Source organism: Lonchura striata, chromosome 1 (assembly GCF_050655825.1).
Source record: "Lonchura striata isolate lonStrDom1 chromosome 1, ASM5065582v1, whole genome shotgun sequence".
In the NCBI taxonomy this organism is placed as follows: domain Eukaryota; kingdom Metazoa; phylum Chordata; class Aves; order Passeriformes; family Estrildidae; genus Lonchura; species Lonchura striata.
Window position 1 is genome coordinate 54452290 of NC_140703.1, and position 26652 is coordinate 54478941.

The 26652-nt window shown below is 34.4% G+C and overlaps 1 protein-coding gene and 1 long non-coding RNA gene across 4 annotated transcripts in view; both read left to right on the forward strand.

The window, feature by feature from the left end:
• The window catches only part of LOC110475075 (uncharacterized), a 30626-nt gene extending 18689 nt beyond the window's left edge, over nucleotides 1-11937 (forward strand). For all 3 annotated transcript variants that reach the window (XR_014954291.1, XM_085576777.1, XM_085576780.1), the window contains exons 6-8: nucleotides 4269-4456; nucleotides 5356-5459; nucleotides 11579-11937. Coding sequence is in view for 2 of the 3 variants with exons in the window: in XM_085576777.1 (XP_085432903.1) it covers nucleotides 4269-4456; nucleotides 5356-5459; nucleotides 11579-11610 (324 nt within the window). In the remaining variant the exon portion in view is untranslated. The remainder of the gene's footprint in view (nucleotides 1-4268; nucleotides 4457-5355; nucleotides 5460-11578) is intronic.
• Nucleotides 11938-12325: 388 nt separating this feature from the next.
• Nucleotides 12326-17227, forward strand: LOC146768680 (uncharacterized). The gene is made up of 2 exons (XR_014954296.1): nucleotides 12326-14781; nucleotides 15036-17227. It is a non-coding gene; the product is annotated as an uncharacterized LOC146768680 (long non-coding RNA).
• Nucleotides 17228-26652: the final 9425 nt, after the last annotated feature.

Below are 26652 nucleotides of genomic sequence, written 5' to 3' on the forward strand. Positions count from 1 at the left end.
GTTTTAATATTTTGCTGTAAATAAATGACTACAACACTTAATATTGAAGAGAAAAAAATACTCTGTCCGGATTTCTGTCCATTTGAAAACTACTATCCATTCACTGTATGAGGTGTCTAAGACAAAAATAATTTAATAGAATGATTATAACAGCTGTATTATCTTGTTCAAAAAGGATAAAATTATGATTTAGCATGTAGGTTTGCCTTCTGACGGTTCAGGTATTCCATCTCAATATTGCTTTTATATTATGATTTGTTTTGTTAAATTGTTCTAACTCTGCTTCCCCTTTGGTAAGCTTTCCAGAAAATGCAGATGAAAAGCACCTTTATTCCCTATTACTTTTAAATTACAAGAGTTGTTGTCCATATTCCATATTACAAGAGTTGTACTTATTCCTTCCGTACTTCCTAAAATCCCTGTATTCAATTTGCCCCAAAATATTACCATTCCTCATTTTCTGACTGAAAAACATTTGAAGTTAATATTGCTATTACCATAAATTTTACAAGTTTTAAGCTTGAGATATTGGCAAAATCTAATCTAATATTGTAATTTTTTTTTTAAGTCCTAGAAATAATCCACTAAGTTATTATCCTTGCTTGGCCCTTGTTGTTTTGTTTATTTCTAGTTTTTGTTTGCCTTAAAGAGGTAAATTTCAATTTTTTAATTTTTTTAAGGAAGAAGAATTCAAGTAAATACAGGAAATATGTAGAAGACTTTTCTGTAAAAAGGGTATCTTTGAAACAACTAGTAAGCATTTTGTTACTAGAAAGAAGTCGCATTTTCCCTAGGTATAACTTGCAAGCCATATTTTAAATAATGACAGCAGCAATATCCCTTCATGGGTGTACAGCAAAGGAAAATATTGTATCATGTTTTTTCTCTATTTAGCAAAAGCTTCTCACTAACACAGATAATAACAATAATGCAGTTAAAGAAAAAAAAATCTCTTGTTTAATTTCATTTCACATTTGGTTGTTTTTATGTAAGTTGCATTCTCCTAAGAAAGCAATATTTTTTTTTGTGGTAAGGTAGCAGCTTATGCAAACACAGCATTTTACATTCAGATCTATCATTCAAACAGCTGTGAATATTTATACTGGTGGTAATTAAGTCTGTGATGGTATTAATTTAGATAAGGAAAGCTGACCAAATCCCAAAGTGCTACAGGATTTTTAACATATGTCTGAAAAAAATAATCAGAGATTTGCAAATGAAAATGTGGTGCAAGATCTCACTCTAAAGATAGCACCTTCATGATGTCTAACCACTGAACCTAATTACCAGTCGTCTGCAATATCATCATGGCCATCAACTAATACAGTATGAAACAAAACCCTCTTGTTCAGAGAGATTAAGATTAACTACTAAGTCAAACTGACACTCCAAACAAGGAGATAGCTGGCACAGCCTCACCACCAAGTGCATTAGAGAGGTAAATAACCTCATTATTCAGCAGATTAAATCTGATGGAGAGTGTTGTTCAGAGTATAAGTCTCCTCAATTAGAAATTTACAACTGAAACTTCCAATAGGAAATTGCAATACCAAAAATTTTAATGGACTTCTCAACAATGAAATTAGACATATTATATTATATATCAGATCCAGAAAATTGGGAAGGTTTTGGAGATAATCAGTGCAGGTACTTATTCATCCATTTAAAAAAGCCAATACTAGGTCTTCAGAAACATTTAGCTTTTCTATTGCAACTGTGGTGTCCAGCTTCCATTCCTGTAAATTTCCCTCATCCTTTCTAAAGTGTAGAAATCTTCCAGTATAAATGAGTTTCTTTGGATTTTACATATATTTTCACATATTTTGATGCCTGATCGTATGCAGACTATAAAACACTGAGCAAGGAAGATCCTATATTCCAGTCAGTGAGTTGTACTGTAGCAAGATTTATACACTGATTACCTTTGTAAAGCTTCTATGTGACCAGCGCAGATAAAATGTACCCCTTTCTGGAGAGCACATAATTCCTGAGTGGTCTGGATTGCATCTTGTTTCAATTAGTTCTGGTTTTTTTTTTTCAAATCCTTGGCACAGATATCCAGCCAGGATATGGAACTTTGGTCTTTCCTTACAGTTTTGGCTCTGGCTTCAGACATGCTATCTACTCTGCAGTGGTAGACAGGCAGGAGGTGAGCTCAGAAGCTGGACGCTTTCCCACTTTGAGCACTCTGCTCAATTATTAATCTGCTTTCATGAGAGGCAGGGGGTAGCCCTTTGGCACTGTAAATATGAGCCAGTTTGTGCCACGTGTTTTTGAGGTGTTGTTGGTTCTAAAGACCTCTTTATTATGACAGCAATGTAGCTGTCAGCATAGCAACTAGCTTTTCAGGTTATCAAGTTCTGTTTGCATTGACTTTAAGATTACCTATTCCAGTTTTTCTGTTCATACCAATCTCTGGCAGGGGGCATGGCCTCCTCTGCTCTGAGATTTTTTGGAAATGATGCACTGCAGAAGGAGTAACGACAGCTGAGTCATGGTGTTTCAACTCTGAAGGGATTTCTGGATATCTTTTTCCTTTTATTGGAAAAGGAAAAGTTAGACAAAAAACAACTCAGAGAGACTACCCAGATTCCTGTGATTCACAGAATTCTCAGAATTCACAGAATTACTAGGTTGGAAGAGACCTTAAAGATCATTAAGTCCAACCCATGCCCTAACACCTAAACTAAATCATGGCACTGAGTGCCACATCCAGTTTTTTTTAAACACATCTGAGGATGGTGACTCCATCACCTCCTTGGGCAGACAATTCCAGAATTTTATCACTCCTTCCATGAAAAAACTTTTTCCTAAAATCTAATATCCATAATATCCTAATAATCATTTAAGTAATTGTAACAGAATACACCAGTTTTCATACTGTGTATCTAGAACTAGAGTGTAGGGATAAAAATGACTAAAAAAAAAGATTAGGGAGAAGATATTAGATCAACTCTCTTTTTTTTTCCTTTTGATCAGGTATAAATTAATAATTGTAATCTTAAATCAGTAGAGTATAATCCATATTAGCCTTATAGTATCATCAATATAAGCCTGGAAATTTCTTCAGTAGTTCTAAATACTAGAAGGAGGTCAACCTTCTTTCAGCCTTTACCAATCTAAATTCATTGTCAATGCTTTAATGTATGGATCCCGGTAACACAGGTGGTATGCCAGAGAAAGAAATTAATTTTTGCAAAGTTTAATAACTTAATATTTTCTTGTGATATATATGGGTTTAGGGTTTGGGGTTTTGATTTGTTTTGTTTTTGTTGTGTGTTGGTGGTTTTGGTTTTTTTGGGTTTGTTTTTTTTGGTTTTTTTTTTTGGCAAATAAGTAATACAAGAAGCTATGTGGTACAACAGAGGGATCTTCACAGGGTTGAGCGGGGAGTCTATGTGAACCTCATGAAGTCAGTAAGGCCAAGTTCAAGATCATCTCTTTTCTCTGGTGACTAAAATTTCAGGACCTGAAGGAACAGTATGAAGCTGTTTAGGGTAGGCTAGGGAGGTTCAGACTGGATATTAGTGGTTGGGCACTGGAACAGGCTCCCCAGGAAAGGGGTTATGGCACCAAACCTGACAGAGTTCAGGAAGGATATGGATAATGCTCGCAGGCACAAGGTGTGATTTTTGGGGCTGTTCCATGCAGGGTCAGGTGCTTGACTTTGATGATCCCTGTGGGTTCCTTTTAACTCACGGTATTCTAGGGTTCTAGGATACAATGATGCTGAACCTGGATCAGCACAATCCCAAGCACAAGTACAGGGTGGGGAAGCTCTACAGAACTTGGGGATGTTGGTTAATGAGAAGCTCAGCATGAGCTGGAAATGTGCACTTACAGACCAAAAGACAATTTTGTCCTGGGCTGCACCAAGAGCAGTGTGGCCAGCAGGGTGAGGGAGGGCATTCTGCTCCTCTAGTCTTCTCTTGTGAAAACCCATCTGGAATACCACATCCAGCTCTAGGGCCCCCAGTATAAGAAGAACATGGACTTGTCAGAATGAATCCAGAGGTGGCCATGAAGATGATCAGAAGGCTGGAGCACCTCTCCTATGAAGACAGGCTGAGAGAAGTAAATTAGTCACTCTGCAGAAGATTCCAGTGAGACCTTTTACCAACCTTCCCATAACTAAAGAAGCCAACAAGAGAACCGGAGAGGGATTTTTGACAAGACCATACAGTGATAGTGCAAATGCGAATGGCTGTAAGTTGAAGGAGTGTAGGTGTTACAGTGAGCTCATGGGCACTCTGTTCCCCCTTCCCCAGGACCCTGTGACTCTGATCAAGATAACCCTGGACCCCTCCTTCTTGCCCCAACGGGGTTGGTGGAGAGCCAGAGAAGCCCACCCTGTCCAAAGTCTATATAGACCCCTGACATTTCCTGTTCGTTCTCTTTTGCCCCGCTCTCCCCTTGGACACCACAGAATAAAGAGAGCTGAACCAACATATCTCGGGTAAGAGCCTCTTATGGAAAACTTTGCCATCTCCTGATATTCCTCCCCTCACAGCCTTGGATCTCTGGGCTAGCCTGATATTCAGGGGGCTGTGTGAGGGGGGGTACGTCATGTAGGTTTAGATTAGATATGAGGAAGAAATTCTTTACTCAGAGTCACAAGAACAGGTTTCTCAGAGAAACATTGCATGCCCTGTCCCTGGAGGTGTTTAAGTCCAGTTTGGATGGGGCTTAGAGTAACCTGGTCTAGAGGAAGATGTCCCTGCCCAAGGCAGGGAGATTGGAACTGACTTTTAAAGTCCCTTCCAATAAAAACATTCTGTGATTCTGTGAATAAGGTTCTCTGGTAAATTTTAATATTTTCTCTTTTAGCCTGGCATTCTCATATGATATTCAAGTATTTTCAAAATAATTCAATATATATTCAGCTGACTGCAGGTGTTATATATGTTCAATTAAATGGGTAAAAACACACTTTTTAATCTCCATCTTTTTTTATGGGTAAATTGATGATGAATATGTGGAGTTAAAATGGAAACAGATTTAAAAATATATAGAAATGTTATCGAACACCTTTTGTTACCAAACAGCTTATTGTATTGAGAGTTATAGTACATCAAATGTAAACCAATACTTACCCACCAAATAATAGGACAAGTATTAGAATTTTGTATTTAGCAAACAGCAAGGAAAAGATCCTTGTGCTACTTGTATGCAGATAAATTAGGAGTAATTACATGAAAAGTGTGGTTTCAGAGCAGCATAAAAACCCAGCATAGGTAGTTCCTACTTTATGGCTGACTACATGCAGCAAATTATACTTGAATAAAATCTACATTCTCCTAGGAAAGCAGTTTCCAGATGAATCTTTGGTTGCCACAGTGATCCTTTTTTTTTCAGAGGAACAAGATTCCTGATTTCAACTTCACTAAAGAGGTCAAGAGCCAAGTGGAAGAATAAGCCATACAACCACAATGCTCATCAGTGTGGAAACCAACCTTCAGGTAGGAACTCAAGGAATTGCAAGACACCATTCTTTCCTTTTCTCGTTTAGCACAGAAGAAGTCAAACCCTTTCATATACCCAGCTATCCCTCATCTTTGGGCAATCTGGGGAAAGAAAGATCTCACTGTTAGCTGTGTCAGTGAGGCTTTTAGCTTAAATAAAAACATGTTACTTTTAATCATCTCTTTACATAAGCCTTCTAAACATTCTGGATGAATCCAGGACTTTTTCAGATAATATAGTATGGTGGATGTCTGAGTCTCCATTGCTAATAGCTCTGACATTATAATTTATCCACTTGGAATAAACCAAATTTGTTTTAGAATTAAAATAATTTGTACTATGTCTTTATTGTTCCCCAATATTTTCATCAGTCCTTTACTGTGTATCCATTCAAGATTCAAATAATTACATAGGAAACTAAAGGGGCTATTAATATTTATAGCACACCTAGGCACATTATTCTGGAGGTCAAAAGAACACAGCATTTGGCATAACACTGCAATTGAGATGTGCTACTGAGCACCTAGGAGTGCTTCACTGCTATAACAAATTATACAGCCTCTCATTCTACACACTTTTTGTTGCTATTATCAGTTAAACTCTCAAAGCAATAATGCTAAAGCACACACCTGGAAACAGTTAATTGAAAAGTTTTTCTCCACAAAGGAATAGGAAATACTGTAACTAATTTGTTCAATTAGTATTTGTTTCTTTCTTGTCAGTAATATTTTTTTCGTATTGAAAATGGACAATAAAAATAAAAATTGCACTCTTTATAGAGGATTGCAAGCCCTGGTAGTACATGCAGGTATATTCAATCTTTAAGGTCTCTTACACAAATTCCTGATCTTACTAGATTTTTTCTCTGTGTTAAGTCAATAGGGCATACATAGGATTTTTCTCAAGCCCACTCTTTTTCTTTGTCATGTTGTATCACAAAATTACAGCTTTCTTCATTATGATGCTTTGATTACTTACAAACATTAACAAAAAATCTTTCAATTATGCTATACATATGCATATATATATATATATATGTGTAGTATATTAAGATTTACATAAAGCTGAGATACTCCCATCTACCCACTTAGTTCCTCTTACAGGCATTTGCAGTTAATGGATCATTCCTATCAAGTGTCTGGCTTAAGTGGTCAGGGGTAAGCTTAAGAAACCTGAACTCTCTGGAGGAGAGATTGTTTTCTAATTTAGGCATGCAAATGAGGTACTTGAAGTTAGATAGTGTGAAAAACTACACTATGTTTTAAAAAACCAAACTTTATGGCAGACAGACTTTATACCATAAGGCACAGTTCCTTTTGAGAAAGAATTTTTGTAATGGTTAACAGCCAGAGAAAACTCTTAGTATTACTTTACATATAGAACAGCTGGTACACCCACACACACAAAAAAAAATGTATCAAAGGGCTTTGTCAGTTAGAAAATGTAAATACTTCAGTTAAAAAAAGTTCAACACATTTACTTTTCTTTCTTTTATAAATATTTCAGCTAATTACTTACCGCTTTAAAAGCCTCATTTTATCCCTGAAGCATTCTAGAGTTAGAAGCCTTTATCTAGGTTTAGTAGTTGTGGCAGAATGCAGTTTGCATTAAGTGATCAGTAAAAAGATGTCAGCTGCATCTGATGTCATGAAACAAGAAACGTCTAGAAACTGCCGATCTATTTGGGCTTAGTGCAGAATCTCCCACTGAATGAGCAAATAAATAGTTCTATTTGTTTCAAGTAAAAGCATATAACATATACTTAATTTGTGTCAAAAATTTCTCCTCAAAAGGTTGCTAACGAATCCACAAAGGAATGACCTGTCAAGACACAAAACTGAGTCTATGGGAAAAAATAGCAGATTGTGTATGTCAAAACTGCTGGCTTGTATTTTGATATGGTTTAGCAGTCATCTAAAATCCCTTTGGATTAGACTCTCAGTGACAAATTTCCAGATAATGGGGCATCATAGCATTCACAAAATTCATTAAGACACATGATTTCTATTCATGAACCCAGTTAGGACTATGTCTTCAAAAATCTCTATAGTAGGATTAATTTACAATATTTTGGAGACAATGAAGACATTTGTCCAGTCCATAATGATCCATGCATATAACTAACTAATAAATGAAGAACTTTCTTCCATTTCCAAGTAAGAAGCTTAATTCTGGGCAAAAAGAAATCTGGTAGGGAAAGGAAGCCTCTGAATAAGCTTCACACTTTATGATCTGGACTGGTATGTGAGGCCAAACATCTGAAACTGTAAAAGACTGGTTTTAAACTAATGGAAATACCCAATTCCTGAATTTCTTATTTATTGAATCAGTAAAGGTACTATAGGCATATCAAGTTTGATAATTTGAAGATCGAAACCCCCTGTTTTATCATGTTCAAATGATAGATTCATTATTCCATTCATATGCATTTACATAGCTTACATCATTGGCAGATCGCATGAAGAAAAAACAATGTATTTCCTGAACACTGTATAAAAACCTCCCTACTCAGTGTTTGAGAAAATCCTGATTTGCTGTTCACTAGCCATGAGTTTTTGAACTATGGGGATTTTTTTCAATAAAAATAGTCAGAAGAACATGGACATTCATATTGCAAGGCTGCTGTAAAATGAACAAAGTTGACATCAAGCAGGCCTTGGTAAAACAATTTCTGAACATACTGGGAGTAGGAGGGATTTAAAGAAAAGAAGTGGAATGAAAAGGAAATACTGAATCCAACTGAAATGTTCCATTTCTTTAGAACTTTATCAGTAAAAGAGCCTATATTTTTAATAAAACTGTAGCAAATTTTAAATTGAAAAATGTATTATGAGGTTTTCTAGAGTTCATTATTTAATTTTCACTTATACAATTATCCCCAGTCTTAATGATATAAAATCACAAGTGTATCACTCAATCCAGTGAAATAGGTAATATTCCAAGACATAATCAAAAAGAAAGGTGTTTGTTGATATACAGGAATATTTAGCAGGTAGTGTCAAGTAGACACCAATGGCTTTGTAGAGTTTCTAACATCGTTCAAGCATATATAGTGAAGGCTGGATTTTGACTGGTCTATGTATTTTTTTTAGCAGAAAGATACGGAAGTTATTTAGTATCAGCAAAAATGCACAACGTGATGACGTGCAAATGAACATCAAAGTTAATTGTAGATGTTGCACACAATTTATAAGAATGCTCCCCCCCACTCTAATGTGTATGTAAGAATAGTGGCAATTAAGTCAACTTGCAAGACACAATATCTGAGTCTGATTTCTAGTGAAAGAAGGCAATATTGTGGGTAATGCATTGATCTTGGACCCAAGAGATTCCTATCTTTTTGACAGCTTTACCACACATTTCCTGTCTGACCTTAGAAAAGTTTATTGTGTTCAAATCCACAAAGAAATATAGTCATTATGTTGTGGAAATAAGAAAAATAAATTGAAAAAAATAAATTCAAGATATAAATCCCTAGAAACTTTAGTAAGTTAACCACAAATATTTCCCAAATATCTTAGTTCTGCTTCTGAATATATTCAGAACTTTTTTCCCTATTGCAGGTCTCAACAGCTTCGTTTTATCTTATCTACCTGATCAAGATTCATGAAGTGGATATGGGTTAAGCAGACTGTTCTAAAAATCAGTAGACAGTACAGCATCTAAAATCTTTGGTAGAATCAGCCTTTAATTTCACAGTGTTACACTACCTCACCTGCAAAGCAGAATAATGTGTTGTATTTTTCTGTGTTTGAATATAGACCACATTGTAAGTTTTTTGAGATTGCTCATTAGACACATTCAGGTGGGGTTTCTACTACTATCTCAGTAATGCCTCACTTTATCTTATTGGATTTTTTCCTCTGTATAAACATTTAAATATCAGTTTGGGACAGAAGGCAGATTCAAAGTCTCATTTCTCTGGATCTACACATGGTAAATGTGGATATGCTAACTTATGTGATCTTTCTGGACAAGGTATTGGAGGCAATTTATATTTTAAAAAGACTACTAAGGCTTCCATGAGAAAAAGAATTCTAAATGGGTATGGCAGCAGGGCAGAGACAGTTGTGAATCTAACCATAAAATAAAGCAAAACGTTCTTTGGTTTGACATTTTTTATTTGGTTTTGCTCTTGTTTTGTTTTGTTTTGTTTTGTTTTGATTTTATCAATAGACAAAAAGGTACTGATTTTAAAGGCTTAACTAATATCTGTATAGATTGATAAATGTCTGATTTATCTTGGATCTAACATGATCCAGGGCATTTTTAGAAATTACCTCATAAAATATCTTGTGCAATGAATTTTCTTGTCTAATTAATTAAAATGTTTTATAAGATTCTCAGAATTCTCAGTAACTCTTTCAGAGAATCAAAATCTGGACACAGTATCAACAAATCAAGTATCTATCACATCTGATCAAAAGGGTATGAAAACTGTGGAATTACTTTCCTGAGACATGACTCTCCTCTGAGAAAAAAATTTTAAACAAACAAACAGCTAAAACTTTTGCAGGTAGAAAGTTGATGGAGTTTTTCTTTCCATTTGCTCTGTGCATTCCCATTAATGATTAGAATATTAGCTAGCATGAACTAGCTAAATATTCCAATGTGGAGAGCATGTTTGAATAATATCATGGACTTTAATAAACTTGATTCAGTGAAGTTTCCTGTAGTTACAGTTAATAGTACTTTAAAACAGGTTTCAAGCAAAACCAGCCATGCTGCAGATCTGTATCATCCTGATCATTGCTTTTGCATTTACATACACAGATTACATTTGCATATCTTGATGACTTATACATTTTAACTAAATTTGATTCCACAGGAGTATTTATATCAAGGGAACATGAACATTTTAAATTCCAACTTAGCTCTAAATTATTGATTTTAGGAGTACTGTGAAGGTTTTGTGCATTACTCAACTTTATGTAAAACGGCCAACTAATGACAATGTTTAATTCCGAACTCTGTGTTCCATTAGATTTATAGAGCTCTCTCAGTTCTGAGCTAGAAGCACAGATATGGCTTTGTAAAAAATTTATACAACATAACATTTTATCATTTTGTTAATTTCTTCAGGATAATATAGACATGTCTACATGGGCTGCAGTACTTCAAAATCCGAGACTATTTTTGGTTTAGTAATTTTAGATGGCATTATGCTTTTATGAAATATATTTGTAACCTGAAATCCAAAAATGACAGACATGGTTTCATCAGTCAATTTAAACATAATATCAAAATGATGTTTCTGAAATTACTTCTCTGAAATATTAAATCACTAAAATGTTAACAGTAACATTCATTCTTCCCTTTGTGATTCCTTTGGACTGCCTAATTTACAAGGAATCACACAATCTGGATTTGCCTTTGAAAAAGAATGCAAGACCAAGATTGCTGCTTTTTGTAGCAAGGAAGAAGATACATATTATCCTTCATACTGGAAGAATAAATGGTACTATCAAGTTCTCACTGATGTGAACTGAGACTGATTATGCATAGAATATAAAAAGAAGTCTTGATGGGAAATGGAATTTCAGGAAATTACACTATTTCTTAAAGAAAGGGGAGAAATGCAGTAAAGTCTATGAGGACTGACATGTACCACAGGGACTGGTACTAACAGGAACATTTCAGGAATTGTAATGCTCAGACATGGAGAGATTACTCTTCTCAAATAATAGATTTTGCTTACATAGCCTAGCAACATTTTTGGATTCATGCTAGCTTTAACAAACATGGAATTTTAACCTAGGAAGTAGTCAGTGAAGTCCTACAAATTCTGATATACATAGAAACACAAAAAGATGCATATGAATGGATGAAAATAAAAAGGATTTTAAAAGGATTTTAAAAGCAAAAACAAAACTAGGATGTGACAAATAGGCATGAAACTTCAGAAGATGAATTGCAGTTCTAATTGAGGACTATGTAAAAACCAAATCCAAACAACTAAAATGCCTAACTAATATTTCAAGCAGGTTGGACAATAAATTAAAATAATAAATATTTCAATTTAAGGGCAGAAAGAAAGGGAGAAAAAATTTAGAAACCAAAAAAAAACCAAAAACGTAACACAGTTATTGACTAATATTTTTTTTTCCCTTCACAGTTATGAAACAGAATCCCACAATGCAGAAATAACTCTGGAAATGTATGTTTAGGAATCATAATAATGGGACCTTCCTCTAGCCCCCAACATCCAGGATCTCTGTAAGAATGAGAGAGAAAGAAAGAAAGAAAGAAAGAAAGAAAGAAAGAAAGAAAGAAAGAAAGAAAGAAAGAAAGAAAGAAAGAAAGAAAGAAAGAAAGAAAGAAAGAAGAAAAAGAAAGAAAGAAAAAAGAAAGAAAGAAAGAAAGAAAGAAAGAAAGAAAGAAAGAAAGAAAGAAAGAAAGAAAGAAAGAAAGAAAGAAAGAAAGAAAGAAGAAAAAGAAAGAAAGAAAAAAGAAAGAAAGAAGAAAAAGAAAGAAAGTAGGAAGGAGGAAAGGAGAGAGGAGAGGAGAGGAGAGGAGAGGAGAGGAGAGGAGAGGAGAGGAGAGGAGAGGAGAGGAGAGGAGAGGAGAGGAGAGGAGAGGAGAGGAGAGGAGAGGAGAGGAGAGGAGAGGAGAGGAGAGGAGAGGAGAGGAGAGGAGAGGAGAGGAGAGGAGAGGAGAGGAGAGGAGAGGAGAGGAGAGGAGAGGAGAGGAGAGGAGAGGAGAGGAGAGGAGAGGAGAGGAGAGGAGAGGAGAGGAGAGGAGAGGAGAGGAGAGGAGAGGAGAGGAGAGGAGAGGAGAGGAGAGGAGAGGAGAGGAGAGGAGAGGAGAGGAGAGGAGAGGAGAGGAGAGGAGAGGAGAGGAGAGGAGAGGAGAGGAGAGGAGAGGAGAGGAGAGGAGAGGAAGCACATAGATGTGGAAGACTTTAATTTTCTGAAATCCATATGAGATAAAAATACCACCCTAGGTATGAGGAGGTCTTAAACATTTTTGAATACATTGGTTGATAAATTTATGTAAAACATCACTTATGAATTGATAAAGGTGCTGGTGCTACTTTAGAGTTACTTTAAGTAAGCAGAAGGGACGAGAAGTACAGGGGCTGGTTGTAAAAAATTAGCTCATACTGACTAATAATGAGCTGATTCAGTTCAATTTAAATTGCAACACAAACAAAAATGAATATATGGCTGAAATCTGGGGTTGTAGAAGAGCAAACTTCAGGAAACTAAGAAATTATTTATTAGGGTTTACTGAACCAGATAATTCAAGGATTTGAACCTAGTGGCAACAGGGAATTAAGTCAAAGGTGCAAACACTATCTGAAGTTTGTATTGCAAGCGACAGCAAAAGAAAAGTCTTAGCAGGAAAGAGGTAGGTACAGACTTCTCTGGAGGAAGAAGCACCTCATATAGGATATGAAGAGTGAATAAAGAACTTAAAAGGAATAAAAAGAAGTATTGATCAGCAAGGAGAGCTCTGTTTCAGAGTTCAAAAAGGGCAAAAATAAAACAAGAATGGACAAAAGCCTAGTTGAGTTGAAACTTGGAAAGAAAATTAAGACAAGTAGTGAAAGTTCTTCAATCATACAAATAAATAGGGACAGGAAAAGAGCTAAGGTCTCTACAGCTCTCCTAAGCTATACATTAAAAACATTGATAGAGGAGCTAACATAAATAAAGCAGCGGAACCAAATATTCTAAAACACTGGTAAAACATGACAGAAAACTGATCAATCAGTAAGAATGAAAGTAATGTAAATTAGTATACTCAAGGCAGAAACAAAATCCAAAAGGCTTATACAAACTCGATGAGGTATTCCATAAACTCTGAACTACAAATAAGAAACAAATATGTAGATAAAAGTGAAAAATGAGATGGAAGTGATTTCACCTTGTCAAAAACTTTTTACTCCTGAAAGTACTTTTAATACCTATAGTGCAGAAAATTAGCAAGAAATTAATGGTAAGAAACAATGAAACTGATTTGAATCATAAGAATTGTGCAGGAAGTGACTGGAAAAACAAAATATGATATAAAACCAGCATCTTTCCAGAGTCCTAGATTCTCATATTCTGGAAGAATTACTGCTTTTAGTCCATAGTTTCCTAATTTGAATAGTTTTTTTAGATTTTTATTAAGACCTATTGATCTACACAATTTGCTTTTCTTGAAAAAAAGTTTACTTTGACAAGTAGATTTTCAACATTTTATGATTTGTGATTTCATTATAAAGCAAAGCTAGTTTTTCAGCTATGTGTTTCCCTTCTATGAAGGAATATTGTACAGAATAAGAAGTACTTCACATAAGCAGGGCAGTATGTTTGGTCTTGGATTATGAAAACTGACCTTACTCTTAATGGCATTTAAGACAAATCATAATGCTACTCTGGGATGGGTTATTGGTGTACAGGATGACTTTTCCTGGGACCAAGCTGTAGGTTTCTAGTTAGATGTTGGAAAATATATCTATCTGAGAGAAAGATGTATTTTTATAAATCCTGAAGGGTTAGAAGGGTTAGAATATCATTATTATTTCTAACAACTCCTGCTGAGTTGTTTCTTTCCTCTTTTAGTGGCTCATGGGATGCATTTGAAAAGTACTTGTGCTTTTTTGCAGAAGTTTTCAGAGGATTTTTATTTTATATTGGAGTTCCAGAATGAAAAACTTTAGGAGTTCCATAAGTTCCTTCTGATGAATCATGTTAGAGAACTCCCTGTTAGACTCATTTATAGAGTCTCTGCTAACTCAAGCTTACTACAGTAATTCTTTTTCTTTTTGGTTTTATAAGTACTTGGTTGCACTCACCTAACATTGTATAGATTTTCTCTCCAAGGAATAGAAAGGTGGACTTCTCTTTCTGACTATAGTACTGTTTCCTTGGTTTTTCAAAATATTTTTAAGCAGTCACTGGTAATGTTTGCAGCAGTATCAATGCTCACAATTCATTCAGTAAGGAATATCCAATCTAATTTTCACTGCTGTTATTTCTTTTTGTATTTCTATGGAAAGCTGCTGTAAATATTTTAGATGGATTATGAAGGGAAACTAACAAAGGATATGAAAGAAAACACACATCTATGACAAATCAACAAGAAAAAAAGATAAAATTATGTACAGACAGAGCCTGAACTATCACAGGTCCCACTTGTAGAGGGCTACCAGTTCACAGAAGCCTAAATCCAACATTTTTGTCAGCATCTTGCACTGACTGCTAAGGCCATTCTGCTGCATCTCTCACCTGGAAGGCTGTGCATCCTACTGATATATAAAGAAATAAGCTGGAGTGTATCAACCCAGAAGTATGTACCTTACCAAGCAGGACCACCAACCAGAACTAGGTACTACCTCTTCAAAGTGTCTTATTTCTTGTATGTTATCTGCAGCAGCTCATTTCCCTCACCATTCCTCTTCCCCCACAAGTGATAAAGAAATAAATCCTCTCAGAAGATTTTCCTCATTAAAGCAGGAATATAATTTTTCCCAGAAGTGTCTGTATCTGGTAAATCCTAATTGATTGGACAGGCTGTACAGATAATAGGGAGATGAATAAAATTTACAGAGGCCCTGAATGTGTTTTTTATTTTCATTTCAGAGACTGATCGTGTGAAAATGGAATATCAAAGCCCCAGATGAGAACCCTTTTTCTACATAGAAATTCTTTAAAAGGGGATTTTACCATGCTCCATACACTGCTGGGACTGCTATCTTGAGAAGCAAGTTTAAGGATGATGTTCAGACTCAGTGTATTAGCTGGACAACTGGAAAGATGAGCGCCTGTTTTGAGGCTGCGTGTCTTTGAATAGATCTTGTTTGAATTTATACTGTGTGCTGGACTGGAAAGAAAGAAGATTGGGTTGGGGGGCTGATATTTTTTAGTGACATTTAAAATACAAAGCTTTGATTCATTTCACAAGAGGTTTGAGCCACAGATCAAAGCTATTTATGGAAATAGAAATGACACTCTGTTCTTCTAGTAGGAGAACTAGTGGATGACTGCTTTGACCTATTCTCCAGGTGTCCACAGAATAAACAATGATCTAAGATGATTCTTCCATCTGAACAGAAACACAGAATAAAATGTTCATTCATCACTGTCTCTAAATGCACACAGAGAAGGCAGATACCTCCTTGCTATACACCTTCTCCTTGTCACTAGTAGCAACGTTGAATAACACAGGTATGATAACATTCTCCTCTAACTCACTTTCCAGGCAGCAATCAATTTTAATTTCTTTCACTTCCTAGACCTATGTGAACCTTCCTAATGTTTTCAGTACATATAAAATAGACCATAAATAAACATGGGTCTCATTTGAAGTTTTAGATGGTCTCATGTATGTCTATCTACAATTTTCTGTCAATGTTGCCCTATACTTTAATCCATGCATCTGTCCATTTCTTTTTTGTCAGAAGTTAATCTTAGCTCTCTAGGAAAATGTCAGACCTGAACACCAGCTCCCTTTGAGAGTAGTTCCATTCATTAAGTCTTATCATTCCCTCAGAAGACCATATTTCCAAACTATTTTGAATATATTAAAAGAACATTTGAAGCAAACAGCTGTAAATTAATTAATTACAATTTATTATAGTTCATTCTTTGTTCATTCACTTATAATAGCATTTTCCTTATGATTTTTTATATGTTTCTTTCTATCTTTAAAATTTTGGGTTAATTGTCTTTAGTAGGGTTTCTTATACCAAACAAACTACTGGATCTGGACAGTGTGTAGTTTTTCATTTAATGATATATATTTCTGTTTATGAAAAATATAGAGAGAAATAGAGAGCTGAAACAAGTAATCCAGCACCTTTTTCATTGTCCTTAGGAAGGGATAGGGATGCATGTATTGGAACTGGGGAGAGGGGAAAAGTGCTGTAAAAATGAAAGATAATCAATGTCCTAAAATGGCCATTAATACCATCACCATACCAGTTTAAGCTGAAGGAGTCTTGGCATTTCTTGATGAATACACTCAGTATATTTTAAACAGGTGCAGGTAGGTATGTCCCCAGAGAACAAATCCAGCTCAGTGCACTTATTACTTTTTCAACTTGGAAACACAATGGATGGGGAAAATCCTTGTCATCCAATATGCAACCAGCCTGATCCCAAAAAGGAAAAAGCTGAAGACTACTCAGCCTTCCATAAAAGTTAAAATATAGTCTAAGATCATCTAAATAGTCACATAAATAAAATAATTTTCCATATTCCTTGTTAATCTCTTACATTTGACAATACTTCCAGGAAACACGGACTTAGTTGTAAACTGTTTATAAAATATCCTAGATATATCTTCCTCAAACATTAATAAATTGCCAAAAGTTAACCAATGGCATTTTAGCTAACTCTAATTCTTTACTAACTTAATCATAAAATGTTTTAAAGACTTGTTAGAATTATTCAATGAACTCTATTAATAAAGTACTAATAACTTAGCACTTGGTCAGTAGAAAATAGAAGGCATTATTAACAGAGAATAAAAAGAAATAAGAAGCATCAATTAAATTTCCTCATCATGCTTCAGGCTTTAATTTTCTGATTACAGTATTGATGTAATTTTTTATTTCTAAAGTCAATGTCTAAGGAACAGTTTCCTCTAGAAGAGACTAAATTGTATGAATCTTGGAGAGCTACTGTGTATTTGGTTTTATTCTCCTAGGGATATATTACTTACATGAAGATGTAATTTCTTGTTCTTTTATGTAATTGTTTATAACTCTCATGTTTATACATACACATTTGTATATATATAATAAAAAGCAGGCATTGTTCATATCACATAACCACATTGAATATGAACTTCTTTTACAGTGAGTGACCTTCAGTCACTGCTCTAGAAGACCCTAGGCTCAATGAAAAACTCTTGACTTAATTGTATGGTTCTGAAGCTAGTTAAATATTGTGAGAAACCCGGCCTTATTCTGGGTTTCCAATGTGGTGGTGAAATTCCTCCTCCAGCCCGTGCTTCCAAAGAAAAACTGTGCAGGCTCTTGGTGTTCGGTCTCAAGGCAGTTTATTGTTAGTTATCTAAAAGATTGTCTTCTCTGGCTACTTCGGTTTGATCAGCGGCCCAGGCAGAGGCACACACCCACCCTGATATCCTCTCTATCTGCTGTCTTCTCCTTCTCTCCCACCGCCCAGGGCTGCTGCCTATCTTTTATATGATACATTACGTATTACATGTTTATAGTTTTCCCCCAATACCTACTACCTATATTACAAAGTGCTTTTCTACTCTAAACCAATCTGTGAGTGCCAACATCACCAAGAACATGGAGGCAAGGAAAAGGAAGGAGGAAGAACAGCATCAGCCCACTTTCCTCCATCTTAGAACTTCTGACCCCCATGTACAAAGTAAAAACCTCCCTGTACAAGTGCTAAAACCCCCCTATACAATACTAAAAAAATTTCCTCTCTGTTTTGTAACTACTTTTACTATACAATCTAATTTTTTGTGACTGCTTGTTCCACCTCCAAGGTTGGTAATTCATTCCATGGCTCAAACTCAAAATCACAGCTGTTTCCAGCTGTCTGCCATGGTCTAAAATGCTTCTCACCAAGGCCTGGAACCTCTAAAAATGTCTGAGAAGCATTTTGAATTCCCACAAAATATATTTTACCAGAACCCATAATGAACTACTTTTCAGTTGTTAAAAAACCTACCCATTAAGAGGTTTATGGTATTCTAAAGCAGCCCCTGAGGTCAGACACAACTCTACCTCAGGCAACTGCACCAAGCCTTCATCAAGCACTCACTGTGAAATGAATTCAGGTACCTGTGGCTGTAGCTCATTTGCCCACACATCAGTGTCTAATACCATCTGAGATGTTTGTCCTCACAAATTACACCTGGTTTCCAGTTGTGTATCACACTGTTTCTTCCACTGGGATGTCTCTGCTAATCTCAAGCATCTGAAATGCTGACAAGCATCTAAATGTATTGGTAATTTTTTTAACTTTGGCCTGAATCTCACCCATACTGACTCATTGAGCTGTCTACACTACCAAAATTAATATAATGTACTCCTTGAAATTGCAGAGGAAGCCATTTATTTTTGAAGAAAAGAGTTGTGGGTTTCACAGAAGAGAGGAGACTGTGGGTATCAGAGTTTAAATGAATTAATTTTTTCCTCTCTTATATTGCCTTCCCCATTGCAGAGGGGACATGTGCTTTCTTCTGTCCTTCTTAGACAATAACATTAAGTAAGAAGAAACCACTGCTTTTACTGTGTGTCAAGCAAAATGTACATATTTTCAATATAAAAAATGTCCTCATTTTCCCATTAAAAACATCAACAGTGCAACAGTGGAAAAAAATTTATCTTTTATCTTTCCTTAAATAAAGAATAAAAATAAAACAAGGCAGAAAGTATATGCTTGTACTTATTTAGTGTTTAATGGAAACCATCCAATGGACCTAAGCAGAAACATCCAAACACCTCATCTAAATTTTAAAAGTCTTAAACATAATGAATATAAATTACATGCCTGATATTTTTCAAGTTTCTTCCTTTTTCATCTTAAATTTTCATCAGAAGAGTAAGTGTTTTCTTGATAATTAATCCATGTAATTCCTTGAAATTTCTCTTACTCCTAAGAGGCCAGATGAGTCTTTTTCTCAGTAGACAGACAACTTTTTGAGCTGTTTACTAAGTGAATGAGAATTTCACTACCTGTTACACAGAAAGTACAATTCTGTTAACCTTTCACTCAAATAGCCTGCTATTATCTAAAGTCATCTATCTACAAATGTATCAGAATAGAGCATTTCCTCAGTAATATAGCTCATTCCCACAATCAAGAATAAAACAGACTTCCTGACAGAGGATATTGAGCATCTTGCCTTCATCAAAATAAAACATTACAGCTCTTGCCTGTTCCTGACCAAAAAAGAGTCTTTCACTTAAAGTTTTGCAGGAAAGCTGATAGCTAATTAGTAAGCCTTCCCCTGTGGCCTTACTATTATATAATAGCCTCTACACAATTGATGACTTATTAAACAATTCCCTGATTTCCTTCATGACAGCAAATTGAATAGGTTTTTTTGGGGGGTTTTTTTGGGTTTTTTTAATTTTTGGAGTGCTATTCCAAAAACACTCCATTCTGGAGTGTTAGTGATCCAGCTCACCTCTAGTCAATATAATAGAAGTGAATAATCTTTTTCTCATTATAGGTCCTGCTTCTGCTATTGTTACTGTAATTTTTTTTTTTTTTTTTTTTTTTTTACATTTAGAGATTGAAAGCTTGAAAAGCCCTCGTCTTTTCCAAAGGAGATGATTACTTATGTTCCCCTCCTTGATAAAGTCACTCTCCGAATTAATTTTTGTTATTAACTTTCAAATGTTTATAAATACATAATTTTACAAGTATTATTCTCCCAAAAAGACAACATATCCATTCATTTGAGAGTTTTCCTTGTATAGGTTTATTTTGGGCTTTCTTCATTGGTTTGGACCAAATAATTTCAATCTTATAAGACCTTCTTTCTCCACACAATGGAAACACTACCTGTTAATAAGACATTTTAAATGGTATGACAGAATTTCTTCATGTAATACATCTCTATATTTTGTTATCTTCTGCATAAAGTGGAGTTATGAAGTTATGACAATCCAATTTTTATTTTCTGAGGCCTTGTCCTAGTTTAGGGCAAATTTGGGGAAAACTCTCTGGAAGGATCTCCCAGAAAACAAATCCCCACGGCCCCTCCCCATCCACCTGGTTTGGGAAAAAATTTTCTCTGAGAGAAGTGGAAAAGAACCTGTTTATTTAACAAACAAAGCACTCCCCAGCACCAAAAAAAATTGACAACACCAGATGACAACAAAACTCTTTCTCTACTCTGAAGAGATGAAGAAATCCAGAAAGTCTTTCCTGGGAGTGGTCGCCCAGGTCTGGACACTGGGGATTGCTCTGGGCACTGGGGATCGCTGCTGCAGATCACAAAGCGCAGGCTCTGGGTGTTCCTCGGTGTTTCCAGGTCCCAGTCCGGAGCAGGTTGGATGGTATTCAGGAAGAGGAAAGGAAAAGGAACAGTCCAGGGAAAGAATTTAATTACTTAGCTAAACTAACAAGGAAGCAAAGGCAAAAGCAGAAACAAGCAAAGCAAGCAAGCCAAGCAAGCAAGCAAGCCAGCACTAGCCTCTTCTAGACAGCAGACCATGGGGGAAGGTGAACTGGCTGATACCAAGGCAAAACAAACCTTCACTTTCAGAGTCAGTTCTGAAAGCACAGAACATAATATCAAACATAAATATAGCACAGGATTGGAGATACAAACACCATAACATCATCCTAGGACAGGCCTTTAAGCAAATATCAGCCAACATCTTCCAACCTGCTGCTTGAGACATCATCAAAGGGATCTTATTATCCAAAACCCTACCACGCACCCTGATAATTGTAAAGTTATAGACATATAACTCTCAGTGCAAGTTACTGTAAACAGGAGGTTGATAGCTCTTTCCATATTGCTGAAACAAATAAATCCAATTAGTACCTCTGATTTTGAAGATTTTGAATGTATAACCAAAAACTCCCAAAATGGAAATTTATCTATGTGATGTTTAAGTGGTAGCAAATAAGCAAATGCCATACTTTATCCATGATAAAGTGTATTTTCACCTATATATTTCTGTATTCTTAAAAGAAGACACTACATTATATTTGAGCAGTACAATGATCAATATGTTGGGAAAAAAGGGATTACATGCTTCACTCGTTTCCAATTATTCTAGTTATCTGGCTATGATGGGGGAAAAAGCAGAACCACAAGATTAATTTTATAGAATAAGTTATTCCATATACTACTACTAGTAATTTCCAAAGGCTACTAGTATCTTTTCCCCTGATTCTATGAAGAGATTTTTATGGATAAAGAAAGGCGTAAGAACTGGTTTTGTTCTGCCACTGTAGTTTTTGCTTATGTACACAGACCAAATAAACACGGAGAGAAAAAAGTCTCTATTGAGCCACCAAGCAACATTTTATTAGTGGCATCTTCAACACAGGAATTCCATTAATCCATGCAAAGATTATTCTGCAGTAACAATCAGGAGATTTCCCTCTGTTCTTTTTTTTGTTTTGTTTTGTTTTGTTTTGTTTTGTTTTGTTTTGTTTGTTTTTCCATTCCTTGATTTTTTCCTTGAAGCATTACAGAATTATTTCTTCCCAATTATTACTTTCATTTCTCTCCAGCTGGACTCATTATTCAAAGATCATTCTAAAAATTAGTTAGTGAACTCAAGTTTTATGTTTTATCTCCCAACTGGAACAACTGCTTATAGGTAGCAGAGAGGCCTCAAGCAAACCTGCCATTACTGTCATGTATGGTTTTTACATCATAGCTACTGCCTTACAGCTGGATTCACTTGAGTTTTTTACCTGTTGCTTCTGTTTCCACTTCGCATGTTTTTCACTATAGCAATGCCTTTTTAGACAACATGGGAAAAATCCAATGACTGCATCTAATTCAGAATAATTCTCACTGGTTCTTTATTTCTTAATTGTAGTGCATTTTACTTTATTTTCTCTTAGTTTTGTGCATACAATTTTATAATTAGATTATGCTAGATATCTAATTTTTAAATTACAACAGCTGGAAAATGGATCCACCTTTGTGTTTGTTTGAATGGACTGTTCGTCTTCAAAACAAAGAATAATGCAGATGGGTTTGGTATTTTTATTTTCATTATTTTTTTATACCCAATAAAAATTAATCTAAACATGTGCTTTTTTATTTTTGCATGCTCTGTCTGTCAGGAACAGTTGTTATTCATCATGGAAGAAAGAACAGGGCTAAGGAGAACCATGATGTGACACTCACAAACTTATTAATCAAGAAAATATATTTTAATGAAAATATTCAAAATATTGGTAGCTAATTCAATATATTTCCATTCAGTCTGTTTCCTGAATAAGTGGAACATGAAAGGGCATTATGTTTTTTTCTGACATAGAATATTTAACAAATTCAGAATTTGTGATACTTCAAAAATTAAGATGACAAAAATATTAATCCAATGTGTACTGAATCCTGTTAACCATTACACCTAAAAACAATAAATATTATTGGTTCAAAACTAGGTCAAATCTAGTATTTACTGCATGCTATCCAGGCAAAACTGCAGAAATTCCTGAAGATGAAGCAAGTTTTCATGTCAGATTCCCTCACTTGGTTCCATAGTAACAGAGGTGAGAAACAATGGACCAAGAACTCCTCTACAAGTAGGTGTGGAAGGTTCCTTCTCTTGATTTAGTCAGAAGGGAATATATATCAACCAATATCTCCAGATAAAAGTTCTTATGCTTACTTTTTCACATGTCATAAATAGTTTCATCTACCTGCCACTGTTGATCCAAAGAGAAGAAATACTAAGAAATAGTACTTGTCATCACTTCTCTTGACTTCAATATATAAATAAAAAATGCATGTTTTGTCTTTGTGAGGTTTATGCACATCCCGAAGCTTAATTGCCACTAACAAATTCTTTAGCAATTCCAAGTTACTGTTCTCTGTTTACTCAATTTTCACTATGAGGTCACTGACATACATTAAATTGCAATTTTCATAAGCTCTGTAAAAATTAAAACTAGAGTCATTTTCATAAGACTCTACAATTATGAAATTGTAAAACATCTTATAGAATGAATATAGAAGAAAATCTGTGTGTATTTTTTTACTACCTGAGCTAGTTTTTCAACAAATGTTTCAGTTTTCCTCCATAAAATTACCTCTGCAGATTATGCAAATATAAGGTTTGGAATTTCTCTGTTTGTTATTTGGCCAAGTATTTTAAAGCAAATATTCACTGTCAGTTTCCATAGTCATTTTTCAGTACATCATAATTGCATTTATATTTATTTATATTTATATTTATATTTATATTTATATTTATATTTATATTTATATTTATATTTATATTTTTATTTTTATTTTTATTTTTATTTATTTATATTTATTTTTATTTTATTTTTATTTTTATTTTTATTTTTATTTTTATTTTTATTTTTATTTTTGCTGGGTTTTTTTAATCTTCAAACTGTATTTTGACAAGTATTGGGGCCTATATGTTATATTAAAATTGACTTTACAGGTAGTTTATCAAGTGTTAAACAATTCTTAATTTTATAGTTATGTATAAATAGTATTCATATATAATATGGATAGATCACACTTAAAAAGGTGGTTTTTTAGAGTAACTGTTCAAAATACTGTGCATATTATACAGCTGGAAATCATTAAGTTTTGTATCAAGGACCGCAAACTACTTTTTCTTTGTACAATATACCCTAACTCATATCAATAAACGTATGCCCCAAATGTCTGCTCAAAAATGGCAGGGAAATATCCTCTGCAGGGTAAATAACATAAATAAAATTTAAACAGTAAGTTTAAATTTGTAAAATAGTAAATTAATTTAAAATTAAAATTTTCAAAACAAGCTTAAACTTAGTCTGAACACTTGGAATGTTTGGAATATTTAAGAATCTGCAAATATTTTTCTGATCTCTTTATATAGAAAAAAATATATCTCAACTTCACTGTGTTGTGGCTTTTCTCTCATCTTTCAGATATTAGACACAAAAAAAAAAAAAAAGAGAGAGAGCAGAAAAATATCCAGAACACCACTGCTAACTAAAACCTGAAAAAATTGAAGCTATCTTAACAAAATAATTTTAATTTTTTTTATTCAAAAAGATAGATAAATGACTAGGCTGTCACATACAACCTTTTTTGACACTCTCTTAACAAGTGTTACATAAATAAAATAAAGATTCAGTCTCTTCCTTCATGTTTAGTATTCCCATTAAATAAGCAGTTACTCCGATACATCTATTTCCTATGGCAAGAAAGCCAAAGTAACGCATTTATATCTTACTTAAGATGCAAATATTGTTGTACCTGTTCCAAGACAAGCCAAATGCAAGCAATAAAAATACTTTATTAAATAGGTGAACGGGCAGCAAAGCCACAATGAAGATGACATCTTCTAATTGCCTGCAGTGCATCTGCTAACAAACTGCCAAGGCTCATAAAAAAACAAAAGCACTTCTAGATAAAAGCCAGGACAATTGTAAAGGCTAAATTATTAAATAATATCAGGCAGCTATCATATCTTGCTGGTTTCTTGCCAAGATACAGTATGTTGTTGGAGGGCTTAATAGAAAGGTTTTTATGAATGCTGAAAACTATAATAAATCTCAGAAAGTTCTAATTTTATAGAAATTTGCTACAGCCTTTGTTTGTGGCCAGCAATCAGACTGAAAAAGCTGTGATGCAATTAATTTTCTTAGATATTAAGATATTAGCTTTAAATTCAACACTATGAGTAATTTCCCAGAAACTGTAAGTAAAAACTAATGCTTTGGTTGATGAGTTCTAATGCTTTCTTAACATATTTCTCTGAACCCAAAAAGTCCTCAAATCATGACTTGAAATTTAAATTTTTTAATTGTTCAGTGAATTTATCTCTGCCTTTATTAACCTACATTCTGGTCAATAGACATCTGTTGAGAAGCATTTTTTACCTAAAACAGTAGTATGATGTTTAATGCAAAGTCCACTCTGGGTTTAGAGCAATAACTTAATCAGGCATCTCATGATACTTGTGCTTTTTAATGAACAAGAGTTAATTCCCTACACAATGGAAAAAAAGTCATCCTGGTTCAGGTAAAGAGGATATTTATTAAAACTGCCAGAGGCTAAGTAAAAAAGTGATACTTCTTGATTATGCCTTCAGTTGCATCATGACTCAAAAATATAGGAGAGTTCATGCATGTGACAAGTTTCATACACCTATCTCAATTATGCCCACATATAAAATTAATAAGCATAGGACACTAATATTTTATTACAAAAGGAAGCAAAAAAAGGAGATAGATAGTGCAAGTCAGACCTGTTAAAGTCATTATTTAAAAATGGTACATTCCTGCTTAATTTCCTCAACTTCCTGAGAGGAGCAATGAATGAAACAGGAGCAGATATAGAATTTAAATTATTTCAGAGAAATTTATATGTTCTATTAATTATTCTTTAGAACTGATGAAAGAAAAATCTTAGTGTCATATTTTATACATTCTGAGAGAGCACAGTTTGTGATTTAGCAAGAGAAAACAGGAAATAAGTAATATGTTATTGTCTATATTAGGAGTTGTTTTACTTGGCAATGGATAACAGAAAAAGTTGTCTCACACAGATACATCACTAGATATTGTTTCCACATTATATTCCATAGGTTTGTTTATTTTCATCTGTTTGGACAAAACAAATGAAAGTCTGAAATAAAATTTTTAAGAGTTTAACATGATAAAAGCTAAGATTATATTATGTGTTTAAAACTTATTAGAACACTGAATGCACTCTAGTTAGGTTCAAACTATTTTAAGTTCATATAAATTCAGTTCATATAAGAATAAGACTTATAGGGACTCAGGATTTATCATCTTACTTTCTATTTCTATTTCCCCAAAGCACATCTTAAAATGGAAATCTCTGCTATTATGCATACTTAATTAACTGAAGTTCATAGACAATAACAAAAGCCTGATTGCTGAAAATGTGCAGCTGTATTCTTTTCAAGAGACTACAGTTTTCATTATGACTCAATTAAAATTGGATGAACCTGTGTCAAATCCAATGTGACACTTGGAAATATTTCATATAAAGTTTTCTCCAAACATCTGCAATAGCACTTTCATAAGAAAACATAAATTCAAAACCAGTTCTTCTTCAGCAAAATTTTATGTTTTTATTCAGCCTTTCTAATCCAATTTATTTATATTTTGGTGTGTATGTATGTCTGTTTTCTCTCTAACTATGTATGTGACTGGACTATGGTTCATATTGTGCTAGTAAGAAAACAGATGGATCTTTCACAAAGATAGTAAAGACTATTTTTTAATTATTTCAGTTCAGAAGAAAAAAACAAGCCAAACCAAACAAAAAAAAAAAAAACAATTCCAACACAAACCGTAACACTTAACAGTGATTTTTTTCCTACTTATTTCCTGAGGTATTTCAAAGCACTTCAGAAACAGAAGTCTAATGCTGCTGAACCATACTGACCTCTGAAAGGCAGGGAATTGCCTTGAAATACACACTTACTTGTTCAATGGTTGATTTGGGAAGATAAAATGCTGTCCAGGGCTGTAGGAAATGACCTCTTATATATTTTATAATGTCAAAGTGTCTGAAATAGGTATGTTG